Below are 27,159 nucleotides of genomic sequence, written 5' to 3' on the forward strand. Positions count from 1 at the left end.
TGTAAAAAAAAATCAAATCATAAAGGCTAAGCGTTTACCTGCAGTGACAGTCTGATCTTTTCAAACTCTTCTTCCAGAGACTTGGTCTGCTGTTCATGGGCCATCTTCAGATCTGACACAGGAAATATGAAATCATTACTCCATAAGCAGAGAGAGTCAGGTCTGAACATGGTGCTTGGTGGTGCATGGTGAACATTCTGCCGGTTGTTTTTAAAATAATGTTTCACAATAGTTTAAGTGATTCATTATCTTGTTGGAATGAGACGTAAGAATAATGGTAATGATAACAGTAACGGACCTTCCCCTCCCACCTGTAGGGGACCAAGAAGAAAGTGCTTTGGTGCCTACTGTAAAGTGCTGTTGACAAGTAGCTAATGCTAATGCTAATGTAATTCTTGGTGGGTAACATAAGATTTACAACTCTGGGCTAACCCACAAATTTAATAGATATAGATAGTATAGATAGCCAACTAATATAATGGTAATTTACTTAGCTTCCACTTGCTAATCACATCCACAGTCAGCCCCCCCCACCACCCTCGCTTTAGCTGTCTTTACAGTTAGCTAAAATTACCAGACAAAAGGGGCCACCAAAAGGACTAATGCTAATAGTAATTTAAAGATGTGGTAGCATTGGATCTGGACAGGAAGGATAACTCTGGGAGGTGAAGGGGTTTGTCGCAATTCTGCCTTCTCACTCAGGACACAGGTTGTTGGATCTGAGTGCCGTGATTTTGGTTTTTCACATTCATATCGTTCCAGCCCTAGTTGCAGCCCTAGCTTACTCTTCACGGTCCTGGCATGCTCCTCCTGCAGAGTGGCCAGTGTGTCATCGTGAGCCGTCTCCATCTCCATCAGGGACGCCTCCTGGTTCTCGTTCATCTCCTCAATCTGGAGGAATCAGCTTCGTTGTTATTTAGGTTAATGGACCATTTCAGGGACAGCTTCACAGATACAAGATACTTGATTCATCCCCCGGGATATTGAGTATTCAGTAGCTCACACATAACACACACATTTTCATACACAATACAACCATTCCCTATAATAAATAAAATGCATACACAAGCGAGTTTAAACAGGATAAGAGAAGTATAACTAAATCAGATGTGGACTAAACTAGCTGTCGTATAGCCAGTCTTTAAAAACACACCACACACACACACACACCCCCACACACACACACACACACACACACACAACACAAACACACACCACACCTGTTCTTGCTGTTTGACCCGTAGCTCCTCCAGCTCGGCCCGCCTGCTGGGCCTGCAGGCTCTCGACCTGGGCCCCGTGCTGCACCTTCAGCCGCTCCTCCAGCACTCCCAGCTCCCTCTGCTGCTGAGCCCGCAATCCCTGCAGCTCAGCCTTGAAACGCCGCTCCAGTTCCTCCTTCCTCTGCTGCAGTTGCTCCCAGTGTGCAACACTGAAAGCTAGAACACAACGTAGAGCTGGAGTGGGTTTCACCAGAACATCCAATTAAGGTTTTACTGTAAGTTAATCAACACAACATCCCTTTTGGCATTTAATTTGTATTATATTTTTGTGTTTGACGTCTAGATGTTAAAACTTGTCTTGTTAAGTGATATATTTATAAAGAGTGTTGAATTGTAAACTTTTTTTTTTGTTCAACAAGTTTCGAACCTTTCTAAATTTTCTTTACGGCTATTTATTCAAAAACCATGAGGAAAAAAAAACCTAACTAATTAAAAATGTTACAGTGTTTATTATACAATTATACCTGTTGGAAGAGTGGATTCCCAGTCCCCATCTCCTCCCGTCCTTGTGGGACTATACTGTATAATAGACTTCCAGTCTCCTTGTGGGATACTGTATAGTACACTAGATCATGAATGACTCGTCCCTGTCACGCTGTACCCCCACTCCACCACTTCATCCCTGATTCTGGCGAGCTCCAGGGACAGTTCCCTCTCCTTCACAACGGCGCTCTCAGTCTGAAAGGCAAACCATCCATGAAGAGCATGGATCCCCTCTGACCGGGACAAATGGACGGATACCCTACTGTACTGTTAACATCCACTTTATGATTACTCTGTTAGTGGAATGTTTCTCATCGCACATGGACATCTTTGGTCTATCCAAGAGTGTTCGGTGGGGGGGGGTCTCAGTTGTGTGTGTATGTTTTGTTGCTTTTTGATGGTATTACTTAATCTGTATTTGGGGAATAATGTTTTTTTTTATTTGTTAGTTAATGTGAATAATGTGAAAAACTCAATAAAAACTATCATAAAAAAGAAATTTATATCACGATATAATGCTGACAGTTGCCAGTTCCTTAGGTACATCAAGCTATATAAGCATATTTATTGTGTGTTTATGGTGTTTAGTGTTAATTGTGTAAACATGTTGTTATTATCACTATTATTATTATAACTAATGCTATTTTTCTATTTCTTGTAATACTTTCTGCATATTGTGATCCTTTGTAATGTGCATTTGTGTTATTCTGATGTGTGTATATTTTTTTTTTTTTGAGTTGTGGTAACACCCAGCACACTCTCCTCATACTCTATCGTCTCATGTCGTCCGTCCTCCAGGATGGACTGACATGAGAGCGTCTGGGGGCCATGATTCATAATACGCATGACATTAAAACTCTAGTGTAAATTATGGCAAAATTACTGATTGAGCTTTGATTAACATTTCACTCCACGAGCAAACTGCCATCAATTCTTCACCCAGACAAAATGCCATTAGCTCCACAAGCAGACCAAACCTGAAATCTACACAGCAAGTTTTTCGCTGGCAGCAGTATCGCGTACTCACCAATACCTATTATCGGAGGCATTTTCTAATACTGGTATCGTTTGGGGAAATTTTAGAAAAGAAAGCCATCATATACAGCATTAGATTAGATTAGATTAGATGATTAGATGATACTTTATTCATCCCACAGCGGGGAAATTCCCTTGATACAGCAGCATTCTCTACAGTGAAAGCAAAAAACAAGTAACACACAAGACACACAGGCAAACTACAGACAATGTGCAGAAGGTAGACTGAAGTAAAGTAAAGTGGCATCACATAAGTATTGTAAAGTAAAGTAAAGTGCAGTTACCATAGTACAAGAAAACAACATTGCAGTGTAGTAAGTGACGTTAAAATTAAATTGAATATGTAATTAAAGTGATAATGCGAAAGCAGTAACCATAATATAAGTTATATTCACCTGTGACCATAAATAATATTGAAAAGTAAGTACTTGTAATGGAAATATAAATACAGATAAAGATATACAGAGTGTTGGATTAAATGAAACCAGAACAGAAACTCCAACATTATCAGGTAGGGCAGGTGTTGGAGAGTCTGACAGCGGCCGGGGTGAATTAGCACAGACCCTCTCCAGTATTCGCTGGGGACTCGTATATGGGACACTCTCAGAGGGCCTCTTACTCACCAAGGAACACCAGACAGTAAATGACTATTGATCACACGAATATGCAGTAAGGAAGCTCCGCACGCTGTTGCTCAGAGACAAATCAGAGATCACAAAGCAGTGCATACGAGAGACAAAGAACGAGAGTGACAGAGAGCAGTGGGGTGAAATATATATAATGTATGAGATAGTATGCAGCATGTCTCGGCAGCGATGATGTCACCCTCTAAGAGCTTTTACTTGGAACAGATGATTCATCTGACCTCCTGTGGGATGAAGGATGGTCAGCAGCTTTCTTTTTTCTTCCTCTTCAGCTTCACCGCTGCTTCTCACCATCATCAGGGAGTTATGTGACATGCATTTTCCCATGTGATATTCAGTCCTATCCATGCACAATCCATGTTAAGGGCTGCAACTAGTGATTGTTTCAATTATCATTTAAGCTTGATTATTTTTATGTGTAGCTTTGTGCTCATCACAGTTGATTTGCCTGACTAAAAGTCCACAACGTGAGGATATTCTGCGTACAATGAAATATAACAATCATATTTTCATATTTCAGAAGCTATAACCAGCTAATTCTTGACATTATTCCTTGCTGCATCCCAATGATTAATGGGTCTATCTTTCTATAGGAGGAGCCACGTAAACATTCGGGGCTCAGCCCAAATCTAGAGGAGGTCTGGAATTTACAGCAACTATGTGCACTATTTTTCAAGCCCTTTGATAATAGAATGCTAAAAGAAATCTGTCCATCATTTGGGAAACCATAGCCTGACATGGTCTTAGATTCTAGTCAGAATCTGAGTCTGATTCCGGTCCATTAGGCTGTGATTATGGGGGGTGTTTCAACCAAACCAGGAAAGAAAATGCCTCTGCACTCAATTGGATAGACCTACAACCAATCAGAGCAACGGAGTATGTGACGTATGTTGAGTGACACATAGTTGTCAACACAACTCAACTGCTAGCTGCCGCTGATGGTAGCTACTAGCCGATAGCCCCGCAGTAGGAAATGCTAATGACGTTACATCAACGTTACAGGCTTTACAGCATCCACACATCCCTCGGATGTATCATAGATAATACCATGGATGTATTAATACATGGTGAATTACAAACATTAGCCATATCCATATTACAGCTACAGGACCTCGGGAGAACAGTCATATGGTGCAGGGTGACATGGGACATCTTGTCCATCATCGTATAAACCCCACAGAACAGAAGCCCCCGCCTTGCTCCACCTCTATCTCTTTTTACTTATCATTTCAACATTTTACCTTCTGGAAAAGATGAGTATTTATAGGAAGGGTGCTCAAATTGGAGGAAATACTGGAATGAGTTAAAAAAACCTCTCCGAAGTCTGCACCCATGTAATCAGCCCAGCATCAGTGGGACCATGGCAACCTGCTAATGTGCAGCTGCTTTCTGGTTGGACTTGTACAGAGATTCAGACTCAGATGAACACACAGGAAGCTGCGATGCCAGCATCCATTAGCAAGGAAAACCAAGCACGTGATATCTTGAAGATGAGAATGCAGCAACATCGGGTAACAAGTTCTCCTATACAGTCAATGGCATGTAATCACCCTGAACTACACCTGCATACTGTACATACAGTGAGGACAAAATCTACACAGTAAAATAAAAAAGACAATGTAAGAAGATATAGCATAGCAGCAACACATGTTTATGTAATGTCCCTGCAAACTCAGAGAAAACGAGGGACAGGTGCCAGTCAAGCCTGCTTTGACTCAGCATAATCATGCCCAGCTTTACACTCTCTCCACCAGCTCTGTCCTCTATGGAAACATAGAGACATAGAGACCCCCCACCCCCCACATTAAACACACACATGCGCACAACCACACATATAGAAAGGAATCCTCGGTGCTGAAACAAGGCTGCAGCCTGCAGAAGATACGGTCTGTCTTTACCGTTGGGTCCAGATAGCACAGAGGGAGGACATGGAGCCTACAGCAGCAATGGCCCATGCCCGGCTAGGAGACAGCAGCATCCCTGAGCCCACAGGAGCAGCAGTGACAGATGAGAGAGCCAGAAAGATGCAGAAGAGAGACAGAGGGGAGGGATCCAGGCAAAGGAAGAGAGGGGAGGAGAGATGGGAAGACTGAAGCCTCACCTCGTTTCCCGGTTTTGCGACTGGCGTTTATCCCTGCTGGAACAAAGACTGCCAGCCCAGCCCAGCCCAGCTCTGCCTGCCCTCCCTCAAACCCCACCAACACGCCCTGTATCACATTCACACGCATGGCAGCGAGCAACACACACATACACCCACACACCCACGCACACACACGTGCGGTCTTTTGCGAAGAGTGGATGGGGGAGATGATCAATAACGGCCATTATCTGCTCTGATACTCCGCTCAGAGAAAATAGTCGCATGCAGGCATTTTAATACAGAACACACATATGCCTAATAGAACACAATGATTCTAGACAGCTCTGACTGAAGGAATGCAGCTTTGGATGTTAAGTTTCTTGCAACAAATCCAACTGCTCAATAAGATCACCTAATATACAGTGTAAAGCACTTCAAATCTGGTGATGTCCATGCAAACCACATTAGTCTTTTCTCCCATTTCTCACACACATGAAACCTTCTAAAGCCTTATTAGCCTACGTTGTCGCGGCTTGTACACATCTTAAAATCCAGAGCAGAGACATGTATGAGCAGTAATGAGCGGGCAGTGGTGCAGAATGACAGGGTAGAGGGAGGAGGTTCATGGAGGAAAGAGGCGGAGCCAGACTTTGCTCAGCTGAAACCTAGTGGGGTCAGGGGCCATGCTCCGCTATGCTCCCCTGGGGACTGAGCACTATTTTCCATTCAATAATAGAACTATTAAAATCTTTACACCAAGGAAAAAAGTTTATCATTGTGATATGAGAACAGACATGGTCTGATGTTGCTATTTTTACATTACATACCATAGTGTAGGAATTTGGCATAAACGTTACTAATCTTTTAACCTTTTTTTGTTACACTATGTTGGAGTAGAATAGACTGGGTAAGCCCCGCCCACTCGGTCTGGAACCTGCACATTTAATTCTCCTGCTTCAGTTCACAATTTTGCAGGAACCAATCACAAACTGGCTTATCTACCTGCCGCCCTATTGGCTGTTTAACACGACGACGATAGAGAAGCGACCAAGCAGCTTCTTTACTTTCAACATAGCGGCCACTGAACGCCACCGACGGATCGTTGGTCTGATTGGTTAAAGGACTATCCAGTTGCGTACAGAGTCATTTGAACTATGCCCGTTAGTCCCGCCAATTCCTCATAATAATCTGTCTCTAGACATATATATCTATAGGATCTAATTGCAAATCAAGAATCCTCATCAATGCCAACGTAAATTTGGTCTTTATTTCTCTGAATTGACTAATAGGTTAAAAGAAAACCATTTCCTAAATTATTTTAGATTTCTTCAAATAATAAATAATGTGGGACTTTAAAAAAAAACAACCTTTGGACCCCGGAAGACACACCACCCCCTCTCCCCCCCATCCCTAATATTCAGAACAGATAGATCTCAGATGCACATATTTCAAGTCTTCCACCCATCAGACCTTAGTGAATAATCTGCCCGTGAGACAATCAGTCTCACTAAAAGCACGGCGAGGCCCAGGCAAGCAGCTCTAATCTCATTTATCATCACCTACCCGTGGGGGGGGGGAATGGATGAAAGGCAAGCAGAGGACCAGGAAAGAGCAAGAAACAAGCGCTTAATCAAGGTTGGAGAAGCAGAGCACTCTCAGTCACAGTGTGCAAACAGACTGCTGGGGATTCTGACTCCACTGGCAGGGACTATGTTATGGGACAGGAGACAGCAGGAGACAAGCAGGTCAACCATCCACCATCCAGCAGCTGTAGGGCAGGCCCAAAGTGAAATGCCACACAGCGTTATCAAATCCATGTCCATTAATACACTTGAATGTATAGAACGTCAGAATGCATTTCCTATAGTTTAAACCACTGGAAATCACTTTGGAATCCCTCAGCATTCCCCGACACCTTCCTCACAGCTGCTGCTGGTTCAGAGTTAATCCAAACATTTTCAAAAAGCCACACCAATCAGGGTTTGAAGCAAGTGACTGTCTTTGAGGACAAAGTAATGCTGACAACAAAAGCCGATGCTGCAGGTGTCATTTGTGCTAGTGGATGCATTGCTCTTTGTAGTTGCATTCTGAAACGCGCTACAGCTGTCAGAGTTTCCTTAAACAGAACTTCAAAAGGGGATGAGACACCTGCTGCAGCAGCAGCCCTGTTTCACAAGTTAGGCTGAAATGATTTGGACTTTAAACCTTTTGTGCAAGACCCAGTTGGTGTTCCTGTCAGCCGTGCTGAGGTCCTGAAGCTCTGCTGTTGCCTACCTTGTGACAGAAGTGCTGGGTAGTGATGCTGAAAACGTCCAGGCACAGGGAGGCCTTCTTTAACTGGGCCTGAAGGCTCTGGGCTGAAGGTCCTGCTGCTCACAGCGTTCCCGCAGCTGCTGGATCAGAGCCCGGTCCAGCTCCTGGGCCCGCTCAGTCCCCAACACCAGGACCAGCTGCTGTCCGCCCACCAGCCATAGAAACACAAAGCAAGATGCACAAAACATACTGAGATATTTTCACTTATAACCGACTTAATTAAATATGGACAGATCAGCTGTATAGCAGATCATATCTATAAGCACTAATCAAACTTTTCCTCTGACTTATTAAACCAGCAAGTGGAGAACCAGAGCACAACACAAACGTTCCAAACTGGAATGTCTTACATTGCTAGACCTTCCTCCACAGCGCTGCAAAGGAAGGTCTGGCTAGTCCACACAGTATTCTGGATGGGAGAAAAACCTGCTCTGGTTTGATGGCATTTCTTTAAACCAATCACATCATCTTGGGCGGGCTAAGCTCCGACGGAGCCACGGTGCCGCTGCTAAATAACCTCGGGGAGGAACTTGGTGGAGCATGTGTACGTTCAAAAGTTCTTTTAGTTTTTAAAAAAAACAACAGCTCAATCAACTAAGGATGATTTTCATTGTCAATTAAAATGTCACTTTCTTGATTAATGGATTCATTGATTGGTCTATAAAATGTCAGAAAATATTGATCAGTTTTTTCCAAAGCCTGGGATGAAGTCCTCAAATGTCTTGTTTCATTCACAACTCAAAAAGATTCACTTTACTCTCACAGACAAGTGAAGAAACTACAAAAGTTTCACATTTAAGAAACTGGAATCAGAGAATTTGAACATTTCTTCCTTAAAAAATGACTCAAACAGATTCACCAATTCAAAATAGTTGGCAATTAATTTAAATAGTTTAATAATCCATTCAACTTTGCAGCACTTACTCAATCAATAATAACAACTGTCATTAGCCAATAGCAATACTTAATAGCTAAGTTACACTGCAGATAACATTAGCAGCTTGGTTTAATCACAGACACAAAACACTCAAGTGCTGATTGGTTGGAACCACAGTGGTTTGTATCCTTGTCAATGCTCAGACCAATCAGCTGCTGTTTCCTCTCTCCCCTGGAAACACTCATACTAGGGAACTACAGTATGTGCACATCATGTGTGCAGTATCCTTATCACCTGGACCTGAGCTCTGTCCGCTCCCCCAGGAAAGGACAGAATGCTGACGTGTTGTAATCTGACCCAGCAGGATTGCTACTGAAGCCTATTCCAGAATTATAGGTCTTGAAGCTTGTTGCTATGACAACAGCAGGCTGCCATGGGCCTTGTAACGAAGTGTGCGGTGAGAGCGAGAGGGACGGTCAGAGAGAGGCACTGTAAATTTAAAGGTACAGTAGAAGCTGGTCGTGCTTTCTCCCTTGTACCACCTTGGATCAAACCGAGCAAACACGTGTGTGCGTATCGTTGCTGTCAGGTGAAAACCTTGTATGTCCAAAGCCAATCAAAACCATCCCTTTTCAGGAAATAAAAAGGCTCATTTGAAAACATTCAATTGAGCTATTAACCTCAGACAAAGTCAGACAAAATCACCTTGTCCCTGTTTAAATATCTGTTAAACCCCAGGTGGTGACCAATACGATGATTTATGAAAAACATTGAAGTTTTGAAAATATCGAGCACAATATGTGTAGCCAGTATGTGTTTGCGCACACACACACACACACACACACACACACACACTCACCAGGGGACTGTGGCTTGGGCGATACCACTGCAAATCTTTTGGGGGAGGACTTCGGAGGCAAAACAGCCTCTATGTCCTTCTGCCTTTCTCTCCTCGAGGCTGTGTAGGAGAGATAAAAGTTCATTTCATAATGGACACATTTGAAACACAATCTCATATATACAGTATGTATGTATACAGTACAAATACTTAGCTATCAGAATCTGAATCAGAATCAGAAATACTTTATTGATCCCCGAAGGGAAACTCTGTGTTACAATTGCTCAGATATTAGAAATATAAGAAATATAAATAAAGAAATAAAGAAATATAAGGAGTGTGGATATTTACATAGTTAAAGGTATATTATGATACAGTATTTACATAAATAACATAATTAGGGTGTTGCAATGGTGAAAAGAAATAATAATAATAATAGTAGCAGTTGAGTATTGCACACATACTACTAGTAGTAGTATGCTAGCATGCTAGCACACGCTACTGTACTAAAGTGGAATTTTCCTGTATCTGTACTTTACTTCATTATTCATATTTCTATAAAATGTTACCTTTAATCCACTTTCCTAAATAATGTATACTTTTACTGCACTACATTTCTACACTACACTTCATATCTTAGTTACTCGTTACTACAACATGAAATTTGTTGCACTTGAAAAAGCAAGTTTGGCTTTCATTCTAGATTGCCAAGCAGCAAAAAACAAAAACAGAAATCATAGGCCAAAACTTGAAAGAGAGGAACAGCATAATCATAGTGTCATGGTGCAGGCTCTGCTGCTATGGTAACAGACGATGACCATCCCGACGACAGTGGTGATGAAGATAACGTTGCACATCTTTGCATTAAGTTCCTAACAAAAGTTACTTTTACTTCTAATAATTAAGTACATTTAATATCAAAAAATTACTTTTGATACTTAAGTGCAGTCCTTCTTTAACAAAACCAAAGGTTCTTCTAGAGACAATATACTGTATATCATATTTATGAAAACTTTTCGTTCTCTGAATGCTCATCATCACTTGTAAAGAAAGAAGTACATACATCTATTTTTTTGCTGGAAACGGATATGATGTAGTCGCCGGCGGCGGTGTCGCATAAACAGAAAATATTTACGTGAATCTCCCCCCCCCCCCCCAAGCAGCCCATCAGACACCGCCTACCAAGAGCCTGGGTCTGTCCAAGGTTTCTTCCTAAAACCAGTTTTGGCCTTTGGAGGAATTACTAGAATTGTTGGGACTTCATAAATTATAGAGTGCAGTCTAGACCTACTCAACTATCTGTGTCTCAAGATAACTCTTGTTTGATACTATAAATAAAATTTTATTTAATTGAATTGAATCCAAAATGTTGATTCTGGGGAAAAGAATTGATTTTAAAAATTGTTGCAAAACATTCAGAAAGTCATGGGCATGGGACAGTTGTTTATACCAATTAGGAGAATCATTTACACTAAAAGGTGGTATTACTTTAGTCGGTGCTGAATGGGTCCAGACAGCTATCAGGACTGGTAGGAAACTGATAGTCCAGCAGTGGAAGTCAGCTCATCCTCCATCATCCCAGGCTGGTACAATGCCCTGAGTACAGTTGCTGCATAGGAACGAGTGTCCTTCACCCTGCTGGACAGGCTAGAATGGCAAAACTTTCTTCAATATGTTAATGACCTTCATTGATAAACTACAGGCTCTGCCCCCTCCTCCTACACAAGACAAGAGCTCTCTGGTTCACATTTCTAGCGTAGCCTTCTCCATATATGGGTTCTAATTTTTATTTTCTCTGATGTCTATGTTGTGTATGCATGCACCGATGCATGAGTTGCCCTGTGTTTGTTTAGTTGTGTGAGGATATGTTTATGCTTCTTATTTGTCATTTGTAACCTGTGCTAATGTTTAAAACCAATAAAACATTTGCAATTGTTGCAAGACCCAGTGTGGTACAGTGTGGCACTGTGTGGTACAGTGTGGTACAGTGGCGAGATCTTTCCTTCTTTATAGAGTTGTGTAGATTGAATTATTACTTTGTTATCACTATTATTACTTCAACAAATTTCAATCTTAGTACTACTTGATCTCAGTGCTGCATTTGACACGGTCGACCACGACATATTACTAAACCGATTGGAAAACTGGGTAGGACTGTCTGGCTCAGTACTAACTGGTTTGAAACCTATTTACAGAATAGGGATTACTTTGTGTCAATAGGTAATTACATCCGAGCATACAAATATGACGTGTGGAGTTCCCCAAGGCTCTATTCTGGGGCCTCTTCTGTTTAACATCTACATGCTCCCACTGGCCCAGATTATGGAGAACAACAAAATAAGTTACCATAGTTATGCGGACGACACACAAATTTACATAACCTTATCGCCAGGGGACTATAGTCCAATACAAAAACTGACTAAGTGCATCGAACCAATTAACGGCTGGATGTGCCAGAACTTTCTGAAATTAAATGAAGGAAAAACTGAGGTGGTTGTTTTTGGAGCAAGAGAGGAACGATTAAAAGTCTGCGCTCAGCTTCAAACAACAATGTTAAAAACAACAGACAAAGCCAGAAATCTTGGTGTAGTCATGGACTCAGACCTGAACTTTAACAGCCACATTAAGACAATTACAAAGTCAGCCTACTATCACCTTAAGAATATATCAAGGGTTAAAGGACTTATGTGTCAACAGGATTTGGAAAAACTGGTCCATGCTTTCATCTTCAGTAGACTTGACTATTGTAACGGGGTCTTTACAGGTCTCCCTAAAAAATCAATCAGACAGCTGCAGCTGATTCAGAACACTGCTGCTCGAGTCCTCACTAAGACCAGGAGACTGGATCACATCACTCCAGTTCTGAAGTCTTTACACTGGCTTCCTGTGTCTCAAATAATTGATTTCAAAGTACTCTTGCTAGTTTATAGATCCCTTAACGGTTTAGGTCCAAAATACATTTCTGATCCGCTACTACACTATGACCCCCCCAGACCTCTCAGGTCATCTGGGACAGGTCTACTTTCTGTCCCCAGAGTCAGAACTAAACAGGGTGAAGCAGCTTTCAGTTTCTATGCTCCTCATATCTGGAATAAACTCCCAGAAACCTGTAGATCCGCTGCTACTCTCAGTTCTTTTAAATCAAGGCTGAAGACCTTTCTTTTTGATGCTGCCTTTCTTTAAATGAATGCTCATTTCTTTAAATTTATTATGCTGCACTGTAACTTTTATTCTGGTGTTTTATGTTTCTATTTGTTTTTAACTGTCTATTCATGTGTTTTATTGGTTTTTAATGCTTATGATTTTTAACTGTTTGTACTTGTGTTTTATCTGTTTACCTGATTTTGTGTAAAGCACTTTGAATTGCCCTGTTGCTGAAATGTGCTATACAAATAAAGCTGCCTTGCCTTGCCTTGCCTTACAGTGGGGTACAGTGTGGTACAGTGGGGTACAGTGTGGTACAGTGGGGTACAGTGTGGTACAGTGTGGTACTGTGTGGTACAGTGTGGTACAGTGTGGTACTTTGTGGTACAGTGTGGTACAGTGGGGTAGTGTGGTACAGTGTGGTACAGTGTGGTACTGTGTGGTACTGTCAGTGACCACTAGCTGGAGTTGCTGCTCCACTTGTTCACCCAGCAGGAAGCTGAGGACGCTCCTGACTCACACAGGAATACACTCCGTGACCACTGGATGGTGTTGGTGCTCCACATTCACTGATGTCAACGGGCCACAAGGTGCAGCCACTAACAACAAAGAGTGAGGGAGTTCATACATACGGTACTGTATCACTGCTGGGATGCAATGTTAAATAAACAATTAAAACACACCGCAGAAGGAATCAGCTTTTAGGCTAATTATCTTTCATTCTGTATTCCTTTTTCTTCAAATCTAAAACGGCATCCCCCACCAGTGGAATGAACACTGGGCGTTAAGGGTCCGCCACGAGGCACACTTAATCCTGGTCCTGGGATATCTTCACTGTGAGAACGCTTTGTGCTTTTTCAGCTCAGTACCATGCTCATCGAGCTCAGTTTTAGAGGTTTAGTTGTCTGTTAAATACAGAAAAACTCATTTTGTCAATGATTTCTGTTTCTTTCTGTAATTTCAGATGATGAAGATGTTTTGTGCTGAAGGACAACATAAGTAAATTTACTTATTATGTGTAAATACCTGCAGAGACGAGACAAGGGACAACCGGGCTATGAATTCTATTAGAAGGCTCCTCAAAGAGGCCCCTAAATGTAACATTGATTCCCATCCTTTTGCATCTTAAACATAAACCAAAATGCCCTGACAAAGACCTTGTGGTTGAAATCTTGAAACACTAGTAATTTTAATTTGAATAATGGGAACAGATTTTGCATGGTGGCAGAAATCTTACAATTTACTGTAGAGAGATAGATTAAATAAGTAGTTCCCAAAGTGGGGTCTGGGGACCCCCAGGGGTCCTTGAGGGGGTTCATAAAATTTCTATCTACCTGCTACACAGTAACCTTAGAGACAAATAACACATTAGAAACAGTCATTTCTGTGAATGACCTGCTGGAGGAGAAACAGTGCTGTCATCACAGGGCTGGGGGCTGAGGAATGAACACCAACATGTGGTTGTTTCATGTACGTTCCGATGCTAAGCTGCCACCTCCCCCTAACAGTGCTGCTCACATTCCCAATGTGAAGGATCAGAAACAGCAACAGGAAGGATGCTGTCTCTGGAACATGAAGGGTGAGCAGCAGATGCTGGTTTCCTCAGGCTACGTACCAAGCGGGGAGCAGCGCTGCGGCGGCAGACTGCGGCGCTGGAGGCTGGGGGCGTTGGGAGGGTGAGGCCGGCTCTGAGCGTTGGAGGCTTCGCTGGGGGGCGCTGTGGCGTTGTGGAGATGTGTGTCGTCGCTGCCACTGCCCGGATCTGCCGAGCAGGAAGGATGACAGAACAGAAAAACATACATTTTTCATAATTTGTACATCAGAAATACTTTACATGTATAGTGCCATCAGTCCATGCATAAACCACTGTACATTTATTAGAAAATTAAAAAGCACATATTTTGTCTCTACTTTGTCCCAGTGAATCACCTCCCACTGACCTATAAAGGTTGTTTTTTTGGATCAAGTATCAGTAGATCATTATCTTTCCCTGGAGACTAGTTCTTTTTCTCCATCCATCTTCATCCGCTTATCCGGTATCGGGTCGCGGGGGCAGCAGCTCCAGTAGGGGACCCCAAACTTCCCTTTCCCGAGCCACATCAACCAGCTCCGACTGGGGGATCCCGAGGCGTTCCCAGGCCAGGTTGGAGATATAATCTCTCCACCTAGTCCTGGGTCTTCCCCGAGGCCTCCTCCCAGCTGGACGTGCCTGGAACACCTCCCTAGGGAGGCGCCCAGGAGGCATCCTTACCAGATGCCCGAACCACCTCAACTGGCTCCTTTCGACGCGAAGGAGCAGCGGCTCTACTCCGAGCTCCTCTCGGATGACTGAGCTTCTCACCCTATCTCTAAGGGAGATGCCAACCACCCTCTTGAGGAAACCATTTCGGCCGCTTGTAGGCTACCCTTGATCTCGTTCTTTCGGTCATGACCCAGCCTTCATGACCATAGGTGAGGGTAGGAGCAAAAATTGCCCGGTAGATCGAGAGCTTTGCCTTCTGGCTCAGCTCTCATTTCGTCACAACGGTGCGATAAACGGAATGTAATACCGCACCAGCTGCTCCGATTCTCAGACCAATCTCACGCTCCATGGTCCCCTCACTCACGAACATGACCCCAAGGTACTTAAACTCCTTCACTTGGGGTAAGGACTCATTCCCCACCCGAAGAAAGCACTCCATCGGTTTCCTGCTGAGAACCATGGCCTCAGATTTAGAGGTGCTGATCCTCATCCCAGCCGCTTCATACTCGGCTGCGAACCGACCCAGTGAGTGCTGAAGGTCACAGACCGATGATGCCATCAGGACCACATCATCCGCAAAAAGCAGCGATGAGATCCCGAGCCCACCGAACTGCAACCCCTCCCCGCCCGACTACGCCTCGATATTCTGTCCATAATATTACAAACAGGATTGGTGACAAAGCGCAGCCCTGGCGGAGGCCAACCCTCACCTGGAACGAGTCCGACTTACTGCCGAGAACCGGACACAGCTCTCGCTTTGGTCATACAGAGATTGGATGGCCCTAAGAAGGGACCCCCTCACCCCATATTCCCGCAGCACCTCCCACAATTTCTCCCGGGGGACCCGGTCATACGCCTTCTCCAGATCCACAAAACACATGTAGACTGGTTGGGCATACTCCCAGGCCCCCTCCAAGATCCTTGCGAGAGTAAAGATCTGATCCGTTGTTCCACGACCAGGACGGAATCCGCATTGTTCCTCTTCAATCCGAGGTTCGACTATCGGCCGAACCCTCCTTTCCAGCACCTTGGAGTAGACTTTACCAGGGAGGCTGAGAAGTGTGATACCCCTGTAATTGGCACACACCCTCTGGTCCCCCTTTTTGAAGAGGGGAACCACCACCCCGGTCTGCCACTCCTTAGGCACCGTCCCAGACTTCCACGCAATGTTGAAGAGGCGTGTCAACCAAGACAGCCCCTCCACACCCAGAGCTTTCAGCATTTCTGGACGGATCTCATCAATCCCTGGGGCTTTGCCGCTGTGGAGTTGTTTGACTACCTCAGCGACTTCCACCAGGGAAATTGACGACAATCCCCCATCATCCTCCAGCTCTGCCTCCACCAAAGAGGGCGTGTCAGCTGGATTTAGGAGTTCCTCAAAGTGCTCCTTCCACCGCCCTATTACCTCCTCAGTTGAGGTCAACAAGGTCCCACCCTTACTGTATACAGCTTGGATGATTCCTCGCTTCCCCCTCCTGAGGTGGCGAACGGTTTTCCAGAAGCACCTTGGTGCCGACCGAAAGTCCTTCTCCATATCTTCTCCGAACTTCTCCCACACCCGCTGCTTTGCCTCTGTCACAGCAGAGGCTGCAGCCCTTCGGGCCCGTCGGTACCCTGCAACTGCCTCCGGAGTCCTCCGAGACAACATATCCCGGAAAGACTCCTTCTTCAGTCGGACGGCTCCCTGACCACCGGTGTCCACCAGGGTGTTCGTGGGTTACCGCCCCTTGAGGCACCTAAAACCCTAAGACCACAGCTCGCCGCCGCAGCTTTAGCAATGGAAGCTTTGAACATTGTCCACTCAGGTTCAATGCCCCCAGCCTCCACAGGGATGCACGAAAAGCTCCGCCGGAGGTGTGAGTTGAAAGTCCGTCGGACAGGGGCCTCCTCCAGACGTTCCCAGTTTACCCGCACTACCCGTTTGGGCTTACCAGGTCTGTCCAGACTCTTCCCCCACCCCCTGACCCAACTCACCACCAGATGGTGATCAGTTGACAGCTCTGCCCCTCTCTTCACCCGAGTGTCCAAAACATACGGCCTCAGATCAGATGAAACGATTATAAAATCGATCATTGACCTTTGGCCTAGGGTGCTCTGGTACCACGTACACTTATGAGCATCCCTATGTTCGAACATGGTGTTTGTGATGGACAATCCATGACTAGCACAGAAGTCCAACAACAGACAACCACTCTGGTTTAGATCAGGGAGGCCGTTCCTCCCAATCACGCCTCTCCAAGTATCTCCATCATTGCCCACGTGTGCATTGAAGTCCCCCAGCAGAACTATGGAGTCCCCTACTGGAGCCCCATACAGGACTCCATTCAAGGTCTCCAAGAAGGCCGAATACTCCGAACTCTTGTTTGGTGCATATGCACAAACAACAGTCAGAGTTTTCCCCCCCATCACCCGCAGGCGTAGGGAGGCGACCCTCTCGTCCACCGGGGTAAACTCCAACGCAGCGGCGCTCAGCCGGGGCTTGTGAGTATCCCCACACCCGCCCGGCGCCTCACACCATGAGCAACTCCGGAGTAGGACAGAGTCCAACCCCTATCCAGGAGAACGGTTCCAGAACCGAGACTGTGCGTAGAGGTAAGCCCCACCAGATCTAACCGGTAGCGCTCCACCTCCCGCACAAGTTCCGGCTCCTTCCCCCACAGAGAGGTGACATTCCACGTCCCCAGAGCCAGCCTCTGCTGCCCGGTTCTGGTCCGTCGAAGCCCCTGACCTTCGCTGCCACCCATATAGCAGCGCACCCGACCCCTTTGGATCCTCCCACAGGTGGTGGGCCCATGGGCTGGAGGGAGAGGTGCCACGTTACTTGTTCGGGCTATGCCCGACCGGGCTCCGTGGCAAACCCGGCCACCAGACGCTCGCTCACGAGCCCACCGTCTGGGCCTGGCTCCAGACGGGGGCCCCGGGCTTCCTCCGGGCGGGGTCTCTCTATCCCTTCCTTGATTAACCATTGAAGTCTTTGAACCATTCTTTGTCTGGTCCCTCCCCTGAGACCTCTTTGCCATGGGAGACCCTACCAGGAGCACAAAGCTCCAGACAACACAGCCCTCAGGTTCATAGGGACACACAAACCTCTCCACCACGATAAGGTGATGGTTCCCGGAGAGGTAGTTCTTTTTCTAAACCGCAGAAATTCACTAAGACTATAAAAAAGTAGAATGCTTCAAACATCTTAATTATTCATTACAGCTGATATTACGCCTCTAGCTTTCTGTGGATATGAAAGGCTTTGGTTCACAGACAAACTGCGGCTGTAGCGAGGAGTAGTCCAACAGAAAAACATCCCAGAGAAGAAACAACCCCATACGAACAGGAGATTCCTACACGCTGTTGTTTGCTTTTACAAAATGTCATCAGGATAAACTCTCAACTGTCTCTGGATTCCACAAGTAAGCATTTAGGTTTGTGAAACCAGATATCTCCAACTACTTATCATGAAATATTCAGCCCCTCAATCAATAACACTGCTGACACATGCTGCACCTATAGGTGCCTCAGCACTCTCAGGAAGGAGGAGAGGAGGACACTTTGGGCCTTTGAATTCAAATCTCCTTTTTTCTGATCGGAGAATTAATATGTCAGATGTGTCGAGGAGGCTGAAATCACAAACGGCAAGCTATTGCAGTAAAATATAGTTGATTTTAATTAAATATAAACTAAATTAAAACACTTTTGGATGTCAAAATGTCCAGGTCCGGGCGCCCAGATAGCTCAGTTGGTAGAGCGGGTGCCCTTATACAGAATAGAGGTTTACACCTTGATGCAGCGGCCCGGGTTTGACTCCAACCTGCTGCATGTTGTTCCCCCTCTCTCTCCCTGTTCATGTTTTTAGCTGTCCTGTCAATTAAAGGCCTGAAATACCTAAAAAATAACTCTTCAAAAAAATATGTCCTGTGTGAAACCTCCGGTGGAATGACAGTAACTGGGAGAGCATGCACAGCTGATGCTTCTGTTATCCAAGGCTGAGCCAAGCAGCGGATTGGCTGAAGGAGAGTCACACTGCTAAATGCGTGTTTCTAACCTGCTTACAGTACACATCTACGGATTCAAGCATCCTCCGACCAAAATACACAAACTCAGACATGTAACATGGGAATATTCAAATATAGTTGTCCCATTGTGTTTCTGTCTGATTAGTTTGATAGAATTTTTTTTAAATAACCAATCAGAAGCGTAAATCAAAGCATGATGTGACGTATCTCAGTAAGGACGCCGATGTGACCTCTAGTATTGTGTGAGTTTAAGGAAATCCCTCAAGACACAATTTAGACAACGAGTAACTGTTTAACATGGAGCAAGTTTTGAAACTCTTTGTGAAAAGGCACAAAGTTCTTTACAGTGAAACTGAAATTGGTCTACAACTGTTTGTTCTTTACATGATGGACTGAAAAAAACAAAATTGCCCTTTCAGTCAAAGTCAAAGGATCGTAAAGACTTTGAAGAGAACAGTGTCTGGTGATCTTTTTCCTTGCAGGACACCTCAGGGATGGGATTGATCCACAGGAAAAGAGGCTTAATATTCATGGCATGCCACAGAGAGTTTTGCTGCTTAACGGCGGTGAAGTCTCACTCGGAACCGGTATGCAAAGCATAAAGTCGGATTATGAAGTATATAGTGACTAGTAGCTGTATCATGTCTATAAAAGGTCACAAACTAAGGATCAAGGCAGAATTCAAACTGCTTGTTTTGTCTGACCAACAGTCCAAAATCCAATATATTTACTTAATACAATATATTTACTTAGTGCAGCAAATCTTTACATTTAAGAATCAGGGAACAATGCATGTTTGACTTTATTTTTAGTTGATAGACAACTTCAATGATTCATTTTCTATAAATCAAATATTCAACTGTTTACTAATACATAGTATCTTTCATCTCTTGTATCTTGACATCCAAGTAGTGTCCATAGTACAGTCCAATGGACACTACTGAGCTAACTGGACAGATGAATGCCAAATGTTCATTATGGAAGGATGTACTCACTCCCAGTCACAAGGTTGAGCTGAGGTGCATCCTGGGGAATGTGGCTGCTTTGGAGGCATACGGTGGCATTCTAATGGAGCAGCGCTGTCAGAGCCGACAGCCTGAAGGGAAACACTGCCATGCAAGCTGCCAGCCATGTGTATGCTGTCTGAGCTACTCCCAATCACTTTACTATCTGGTAGACTCCCAACTATTCACTAAAGCAGCTGAAAGGAACACAGAAAATGAGTAATTCCTTTACAAATTTAACAACAGCTCCACACAGCGAAACTAACAGAGACAACAAAGGCAATAAAAGGGCCGAGTAGGACACACTTACATGACTGCAGCTTAGCATCTGGAGCTGGGGCTCTTTTCTGAAGAATCAGTGTTAAAAATGGTACAAAATAACCCAGTAAAGTGTACATTGAAGACTTTTAGGAGGGAAGCTGAAGCAAAGAAAGATCATTATCTGACTTGACTGTGGTGAAAGTTTGAGGAGGCGACCCACAGGCAAGAAAGAGGTTGGTCGGAGGTGTCGGCGGGAAAAACAGCTTCACAGATAATCCTGTCATGCCACACCCTGACTCTCTCTGTTCAACATATACTGCAGCCGCCGGCACTACCTTTTCATTTAACAGAATAGAAATAGGGAAGAAGAGACTGCTGCTGCCACGTGAGGCTGTTTCTACGGTTAAGGCTGGGGGGGACAAGACATAAGTAAAAGTGGAAAGCAGGGAAAGGCAGCAGTCAGCTGTCAAGGCGGGAACAAATGGGGTGACACTTGAGAGCGAGGACAGCAGTCGTATCTATCATCATATCAGCCAATCAGCACAGTCAGTACGGAGGCCACAGGGACACTTTTGTCTGTGCAACAGACCAGTCTTTTTCATTTCTTTAAAGATGACTTTTTATGTATTTAGGTATTTTATTTAGGTATTTTTATTTGATCAGCTAGTGATAGTCGATAGACAGGAAAGGGGCGAGAGAGAGAGAGAGAGAGAGAGAGAGAGCGCGGATGACATGCAGCAAAGGCCCGGCCTGCTGCCAAGCACTACATGGGGCACAAGTCCACCAGGTAATCTAGAAGTTCCCCCTGGATCAGATCAATCTTTCTGGGTGATTGGAATTGATTTTAGTTGATTTGGTCAGTTTATATTCATGGTGATAGCTACCAAAGTAAAGATTGATTCTGCACAGCTGTGTCAGGTGGCCCTTTGCAACTCAGTCAGACAGGATCAGGGCATGAATGTGAAAACACAAGGGGGGGGGGAGTGATTTTCTTCACAGTATGTCTAAGCGTTTTCACACAGTGGTTGCTCTGAGTCAGCACTGTGAACAATTGCATCTGCAGAGCTCCGTGTTGGAACAGAACACATTATATTTAGTAAAAGCTGCAATGAACTGGCAACTTCGCAGCTTGTTCTGACACATTTCTTATCTCTCTGTTACACTCAGAGACACTCAGCTTGTCAACTGAATTGATTTCTCTAGCTGAAGGCTGCGGGAGCTTGGGCCTGAGCGCCGGTATCTGATCCAGATAAAATGCTGCAGTATGCAGGCTGACGGGAGGAGAGGGACTTACATCGAAACCTCTGTGGTGCAGCAGCTTTCCGCGCCTACTCGGGATAAATGAATGAAAAATGAAAGGAAGTCACTGGCTGTTACTATGGCAACTGAGGATAGCAGGGGCAGCTACAACTACTGCTGAACTAACTAACGTGGAGATGTGATATCACACAGGCACATCAAACAGAAATATGTATCTCTCTGTGTGATATTCTACATCTACGTATTTTCACGAGTTACACATTATAAGCTAAAGTAGTAAACTTATGTAACTGTAATTCATATGAAACGTGTGGGGAGCGAGCATGACTCACGCTGAGAGGCTCGGCAGGGATCACTGTGACTGCTGTCGTTGGACTGGGTGCTGGACACAGACGAGACACTGGAGCTCCGGGCGAAGCCGAAGGTGGCTAGACGGGCAGCGGGCAGGGCGCTGAAGCCTGGAGGACGGAGACCAGACTGGCCTGGTTTCACCAGGACGCCCTTGGGGGTGGCTTCTGGACCTCTTTCTCCTGACTTCTTTTGCTCTCCTAGAGTGAGATGGGAAAATATTAGTTGGTGAATCTCCAAGGCCTACTGAGATAGGGGCCACACTTTCTGTTTCTTTGTTACATTTTGATACCAAAACATAAAGAGTACAGAGGTAAAAGTAATAAAAATAGGATCTTATGAAATCCAATCTTTGAAGCTATAGTGCGTAGTTTCTGCTGTCCCCACGAGGAATTCTAAGTAATGACAAAACTGTAGCTGCGTCCACATGGAACATGGTCGCCAGTGCTGGAAGTGGGCCGGTACTCACCGGCACGCAGTACCGGCCCTTCTGTATTTTACTCTTAAGCGTACCTGCCCTTTGTCCCTCATGTAGCCAGTATCCTTCCACTGACACCGCGAGTGTGTGAGAGATCAGTAATGATATCAATATCAAAGTGCATGAACTTATTTTCCCACAAGGGTCTAAATGGGTTCAACCCGTTCTTTGTTTTACAACATAAGCACGTAAGTATGCAGCATGCTAAATATGCTCCCGTATTCTCTATTTTAGGACACAACTTTGTCAGTTTACACTGATGGTGGCTAGACGTTCCCGAGCAGCTATGCTCAAGAAGAAGTAATAAGAAGAAATACAAAGTTAGACATATGAACAGCCATGCCAAAGAAACATCACTTCTTCAGGTCCAGATTTGAACTGGGAGGACACTGATTTTGGTTTCTCAAGAGGATAGACATAAAAAACAGCATATATTTGGACTTTGCACCGATGGAGCCAGCAGATCACCATCTCACCTGCAGGGTCCTGGTAGCCCTGGGCAGCCTGAGCACACTGGCCTGGGGCCGGCGCTGACCTTTGGCCTGCCTGATGAACTCTTGTCTTGGCTGCAGGCTGCCTGGTGACCGCCCCTAACCCCAGCTGAGGCCTCAGAGCTCTGGGTGAGCGGTACACACTGCCTCCATCTTGGGTAACAGGCTGGGGAGGAACATTTCAAATACAGTTATCATAATAAATATTGACAAGTAATAAGAATCAGAATCAGAATACTTCACTGATCCCCTCAGGGAAATAGTTAAATTGCAGTTGCTCACAGTCAAGTGTGTGTACACAAGTGTGAGTACAGTGTGAACTAAGGCTGTGCAATTAATTGATATTTGATTTCAAATTTGGCTCCCAATGATCACCAAAATAGAAACGATTATTTGGCCATGTTCTGTTTTGCAAGAACCCACTTATTATGTATTGTGTTCTGATGTAGAGTAATGACAGTAGGCTAGCACTGGTCATAGTGAGTGAAAATGTGACGTGAGATGCAACATTGTGTTATGTATCTGGAATTTTTCATTAGCTCTAAAATTATTTGTGATATCTCAGAGTAGTAAAACAGATTTTATTCTGATCCAAAGACTCTTTCTGTGAGATAAAGGACACTAAAAGATTATACCCTGGACATTATCCATTATATCCAAAGGTTAATGAGTAATTGTGCTACGTAATCATGATTTCAACATGTCACAATTTCACATTTTCACATGTTCAATTTGATGAAACAACTCTATGTTAATGCTTCATAATTTGAAACATTGGGATTTGATTGGTAAAACTGAATTTTTCCTTCTTCAACTAAGCAGTTAAAAGCAGTTTGTTTTTGCTTCAACCACTAACACATGCAGTTGTCTCATGTACGTGTGTGAAATCAAAAGACCCTTTCTCACCTCTTGGAGGTATTTCTCAGGCATATCCTCATGAAAACTGCCCGACTTTCCACTCAGCCTTTGAGGGATGGTGCTGCTTGGAGGTTTTGCCCCAGTCCCAGCCATGCCTGGGGGGTAGTACCCCGCCTTCTGCATCTCCTGTCGATATTTGTCAAACAGCAGGTTGGAGGAACATAGCACCGGCGTAGATTTAGGTTGAGGACCAACCTTTGGATCTTTATGAGCTGGTGGGCTGGAGTAAGAAGATAATCTTACTGGGAGTGTCGAGGCTTCCGGCGGGGCATCTGTCCCTTGGGGTTTTACTTGGGGATTCTTTCGAACATAGGTGATGATTTTTGGTCTGACATTTTTAGGCTTCTGGGGAGGAGAAGACCTTCTGGGTTCAGGCTCTTTCTGCTGACAGGTGACAGGTTTGGGGATGCAACTGCTCAAACCTGTCTTACCTGGTGGTTTGACTGTTTGACTTAATGCTCTCTGAGGGGAGTCGCTGCGCTCCAAGCTCAATGCCCTGCCGCTCTGGACCTTGGCAGGAGAACCAGGCGGTCGTCTCTTGGGGGAACAGGAAGTAGTTTTCGGCGTGGTGGGAGTTGCTGGCCGACTGGGGCTTCCCCATGGCTTCCTTCTCTCCAGACTTGAAGAGCCGGAGGTGATTGGGTTCTCAGAAGAGCCCTGCTTTTTGGAGGTGTTATCAAAGGAGAGCTGCTTCTTGAAAGTATTCTCAAACGATGGCTGCTTCTTAAAAGTGTTCTCAAATGATGGCTGCTTTTTAAAACTCTTGTCAAAAGAGTTTTGTTTTTTTAACGAGTTGTCAAATGATCCTCGTTTCTTTATGGCTTTGGATTCAATTGATAACTGAGTCCCTTTCGTACCTGTTGTGGGTTGGCCGTGGTTCATGTCCGGGGCCTCATCAGCTTGTGTGCTTTTATCCATTTTAGTGCTTTCTTCATGTGATGTTTTTGCATCGGGTAAACCCTTGTGCTCTGGACTCCTCCTTTGATCACAGTCTCCCTCTGGGATGATATTGCCTGCTTTATTTCTCTGATTATTATTCTTTCTGTGCTCATCAATGACGTCCTTACACGGAGTAACTCTGTTGCGCACTTGTGCCCGTGATGCTGCATCCTCTGAGTGAACTGTTGAATTCAAATTCATGTCCACATCTTTCCTGTGTATTGTGCTTTTCCCAGGGGGGAGGGGAGGGCAATCAGCTATTTGAGAGGCCTGGCCAGTCTGGGAAACCAGAGTCATGTCTTCTGAGATGGTTGAGTAAGGACCAGAGGCAATGTGCCAGGAGTCTGTTGTCTGGCTCTTGCCAGCAGTGTCCATCGCTGTGTCCATGCTTGAAATGGTGGACAGACAGGACACAAAATTGGTTTCTGAGCTTAACTCAGTCCTGGACACCTCCTTACTCTCAGAGACACAAGAGGCACTGGATTCCTGCTCACTGGTGCCATGCAGCATGGACTTTCCCTCTTCCCTGCTCTGATTACCTGTCACCTGGTCTACTCTGGCATTGCAGAATGGTGAAGGCTTTTGTTGAAGCTCTTTCTGGTCTGTAAGCCCGACAAAGTCCTCTCCATCCTCAACCAGGTAGGCCTCCAGCTCCTGACACTCCAGCATCTCAAACTCAGCCAGCTCGGGGTCGTCACACTGGGAGTCCGTGCCCCAGATGATGACTTTGTCCTGCTGTGCTGTTTCAGTCGTTGGGCCAGAAAGCATGCCAGTGTCGCCCGCTATCCCTCTATCCTCTGTCCGGATCTCATTGGCGTTGGCATCCCCTTCAGCCAGCACGCCCCCCTGCTGGTTGTTGTTCCCTAACTCACTCTCACCAAAATGCTCTCCTTGCTCGCTCATTTTGGAAACAGCTGAGTTTACAGCGCCCTCGAGAGCACTTCCAAGATCAATCAGCCATTACAAAAAAAGTCTGTCTACCCATCAAAGAGTCTTACTGGCACAGCATGAGCCTAGATTGGATTTTCCCATTTCGTTTCCAGTAATTAGAAAGTCTAATATCATATCTAATTTGGAAAATGGATCCTTATGACATCTTGTCCTTGTCCTGTGTAAAGACAAAAGATAACAAATTACAATATCAAAACTATTGTCAGGTACCCCAGATATTAAGCACCACCCCTGTAGAAGACACAGAACCATTAGTAAAAAATCTTTTGCTTCCCCCTTTCTCTGAAGTGTATTTAATTCAATGTAACTAAATAGTAAACTGTGGAGTAAATCAGATCACTGTGAACACCTAATGTATTCTGGGCCCTGTAGAAAGGCATTTTCTATATGCCCCCCCCCTGCATCCACAGCTACTCTTTCTATCATCTTTTTGGGCCTTCCTCACATGAGGGTCCTGGGTACTCAGTCCCCCCCAGTCTGCCGTGTTCTCAGATCTGTGTGACAGAACGGGATTCTGATGTCTGATCCAGTGCAAAACCCCAAAATAGATCCTTACTAATGGTTTGTTATTTGTCAAAAATAATGTCTTCACTGGCAGAAAGCTGAGCAGTCATACAAGGAGAATATCATACAGGAAGGCTTTTCTGAATACATTATTAATCAAGCGAACCAGAGAGGAGAACAGACTGTAAATAGGAGACCACTAACATTATGACATTCCAATTATAACCACTGCATTGATTCAAACTAGGAGTAACTACATTTAAATAATGATCTTTGGCTAATAATCTACTTAATTGGCTTGTAAACAGGAAAACAGTGGATGAGCATAAGAATTTGATGTGTCCTATAAACCTGCCTGGATTGATCCAAAAAAGGTGTCAGTTCCCTAATTCAGCAGTTGCAGAATTGGGCTGAAATCTCACGACATGGGGCCGCTCCTCAGCCACAGCAGGAGACTCGGAGAATGGAGCGTAACAGCTTGGTTTCCCCCACTGAGACTTTTGCAACTTCACAAGCAACCCATAAGCATCCTGTGCTCAGATTTAAAAAGATTTACAACCTATTGTATTATGAATATCAGCCTTTTTAATAATACTGTTAATAAAAATTAGAAACAACGGTAGTTATGTGGCCAATAACCAGAAGTGCTGCTACTCCATCTTTGTTTTGTAGCCAACAATGGGCGGCTGTGGCTCAGTGGTAGAGCGGTTGCCTGCCAATCGGAAGGTTGGTGGTTCGATCCCTGCCCCTGCAGTGGCCAGCAGTCATTGTCAAAGTGTCCTTGGGCAAGACACTGAACCCCGAGTTTCCCCCGTGCTGCGCATCGGAGTGTGAATGTGGTGTGAGTGTTTATCTGATGAGCAGGTGGCACCTTGTACGACAGCCCCGGCCACAGTGTATGAATGTGTGTGAATGGTGAATTCACACACACTGTAGATGTAAAAGTACTTTGAGCAGTTGTTAAGACTGGAAAAGTGCTATATAAATACAGCACATTTACAATATGAATTTTACTTTTGCTGGACAATATTGTCATTTATAAGTAAGTGCATTGTATTTTAT

The 27,159-nt window shown here is 44.7% G+C and overlaps 1 protein-coding gene across 1 annotated transcript; it reads right to left on the bottom strand.

Annotated features, from left to right (window-relative positions):
• LOC116674845 (microtubule-associated tumor suppressor candidate 2-like) lies at positions 1 to 26,712 on the bottom strand. Its single transcript, XM_032507066.1, is given in 9 exon segments — positions 1 to 112; positions 786 to 891; positions 1,221 to 1,265; positions 1,267 to 1,436; positions 9,572 to 9,670; positions 14,310 to 14,456; positions 21,801 to 22,016; positions 22,771 to 22,951; positions 23,692 to 26,712. Coding segments are annotated over 9 exon segments (2,904 nt in total). The 5' UTR covers positions 25,546 to 26,712; the 3' UTR covers positions 1 to 26.
• Between the last annotated feature and the right edge of the window lie 447 nt (positions 26,713 to 27,159).

This window comes from Etheostoma spectabile, unplaced genomic scaffold, assembly GCF_008692095.1.
Source record: "Etheostoma spectabile isolate EspeVRDwgs_2016 unplaced genomic scaffold, UIUC_Espe_1.0 scaffold00001167, whole genome shotgun sequence".
NCBI classification, from domain to species: Eukaryota; Metazoa; Chordata; class Actinopteri; order Perciformes; family Percidae; genus Etheostoma; species Etheostoma spectabile.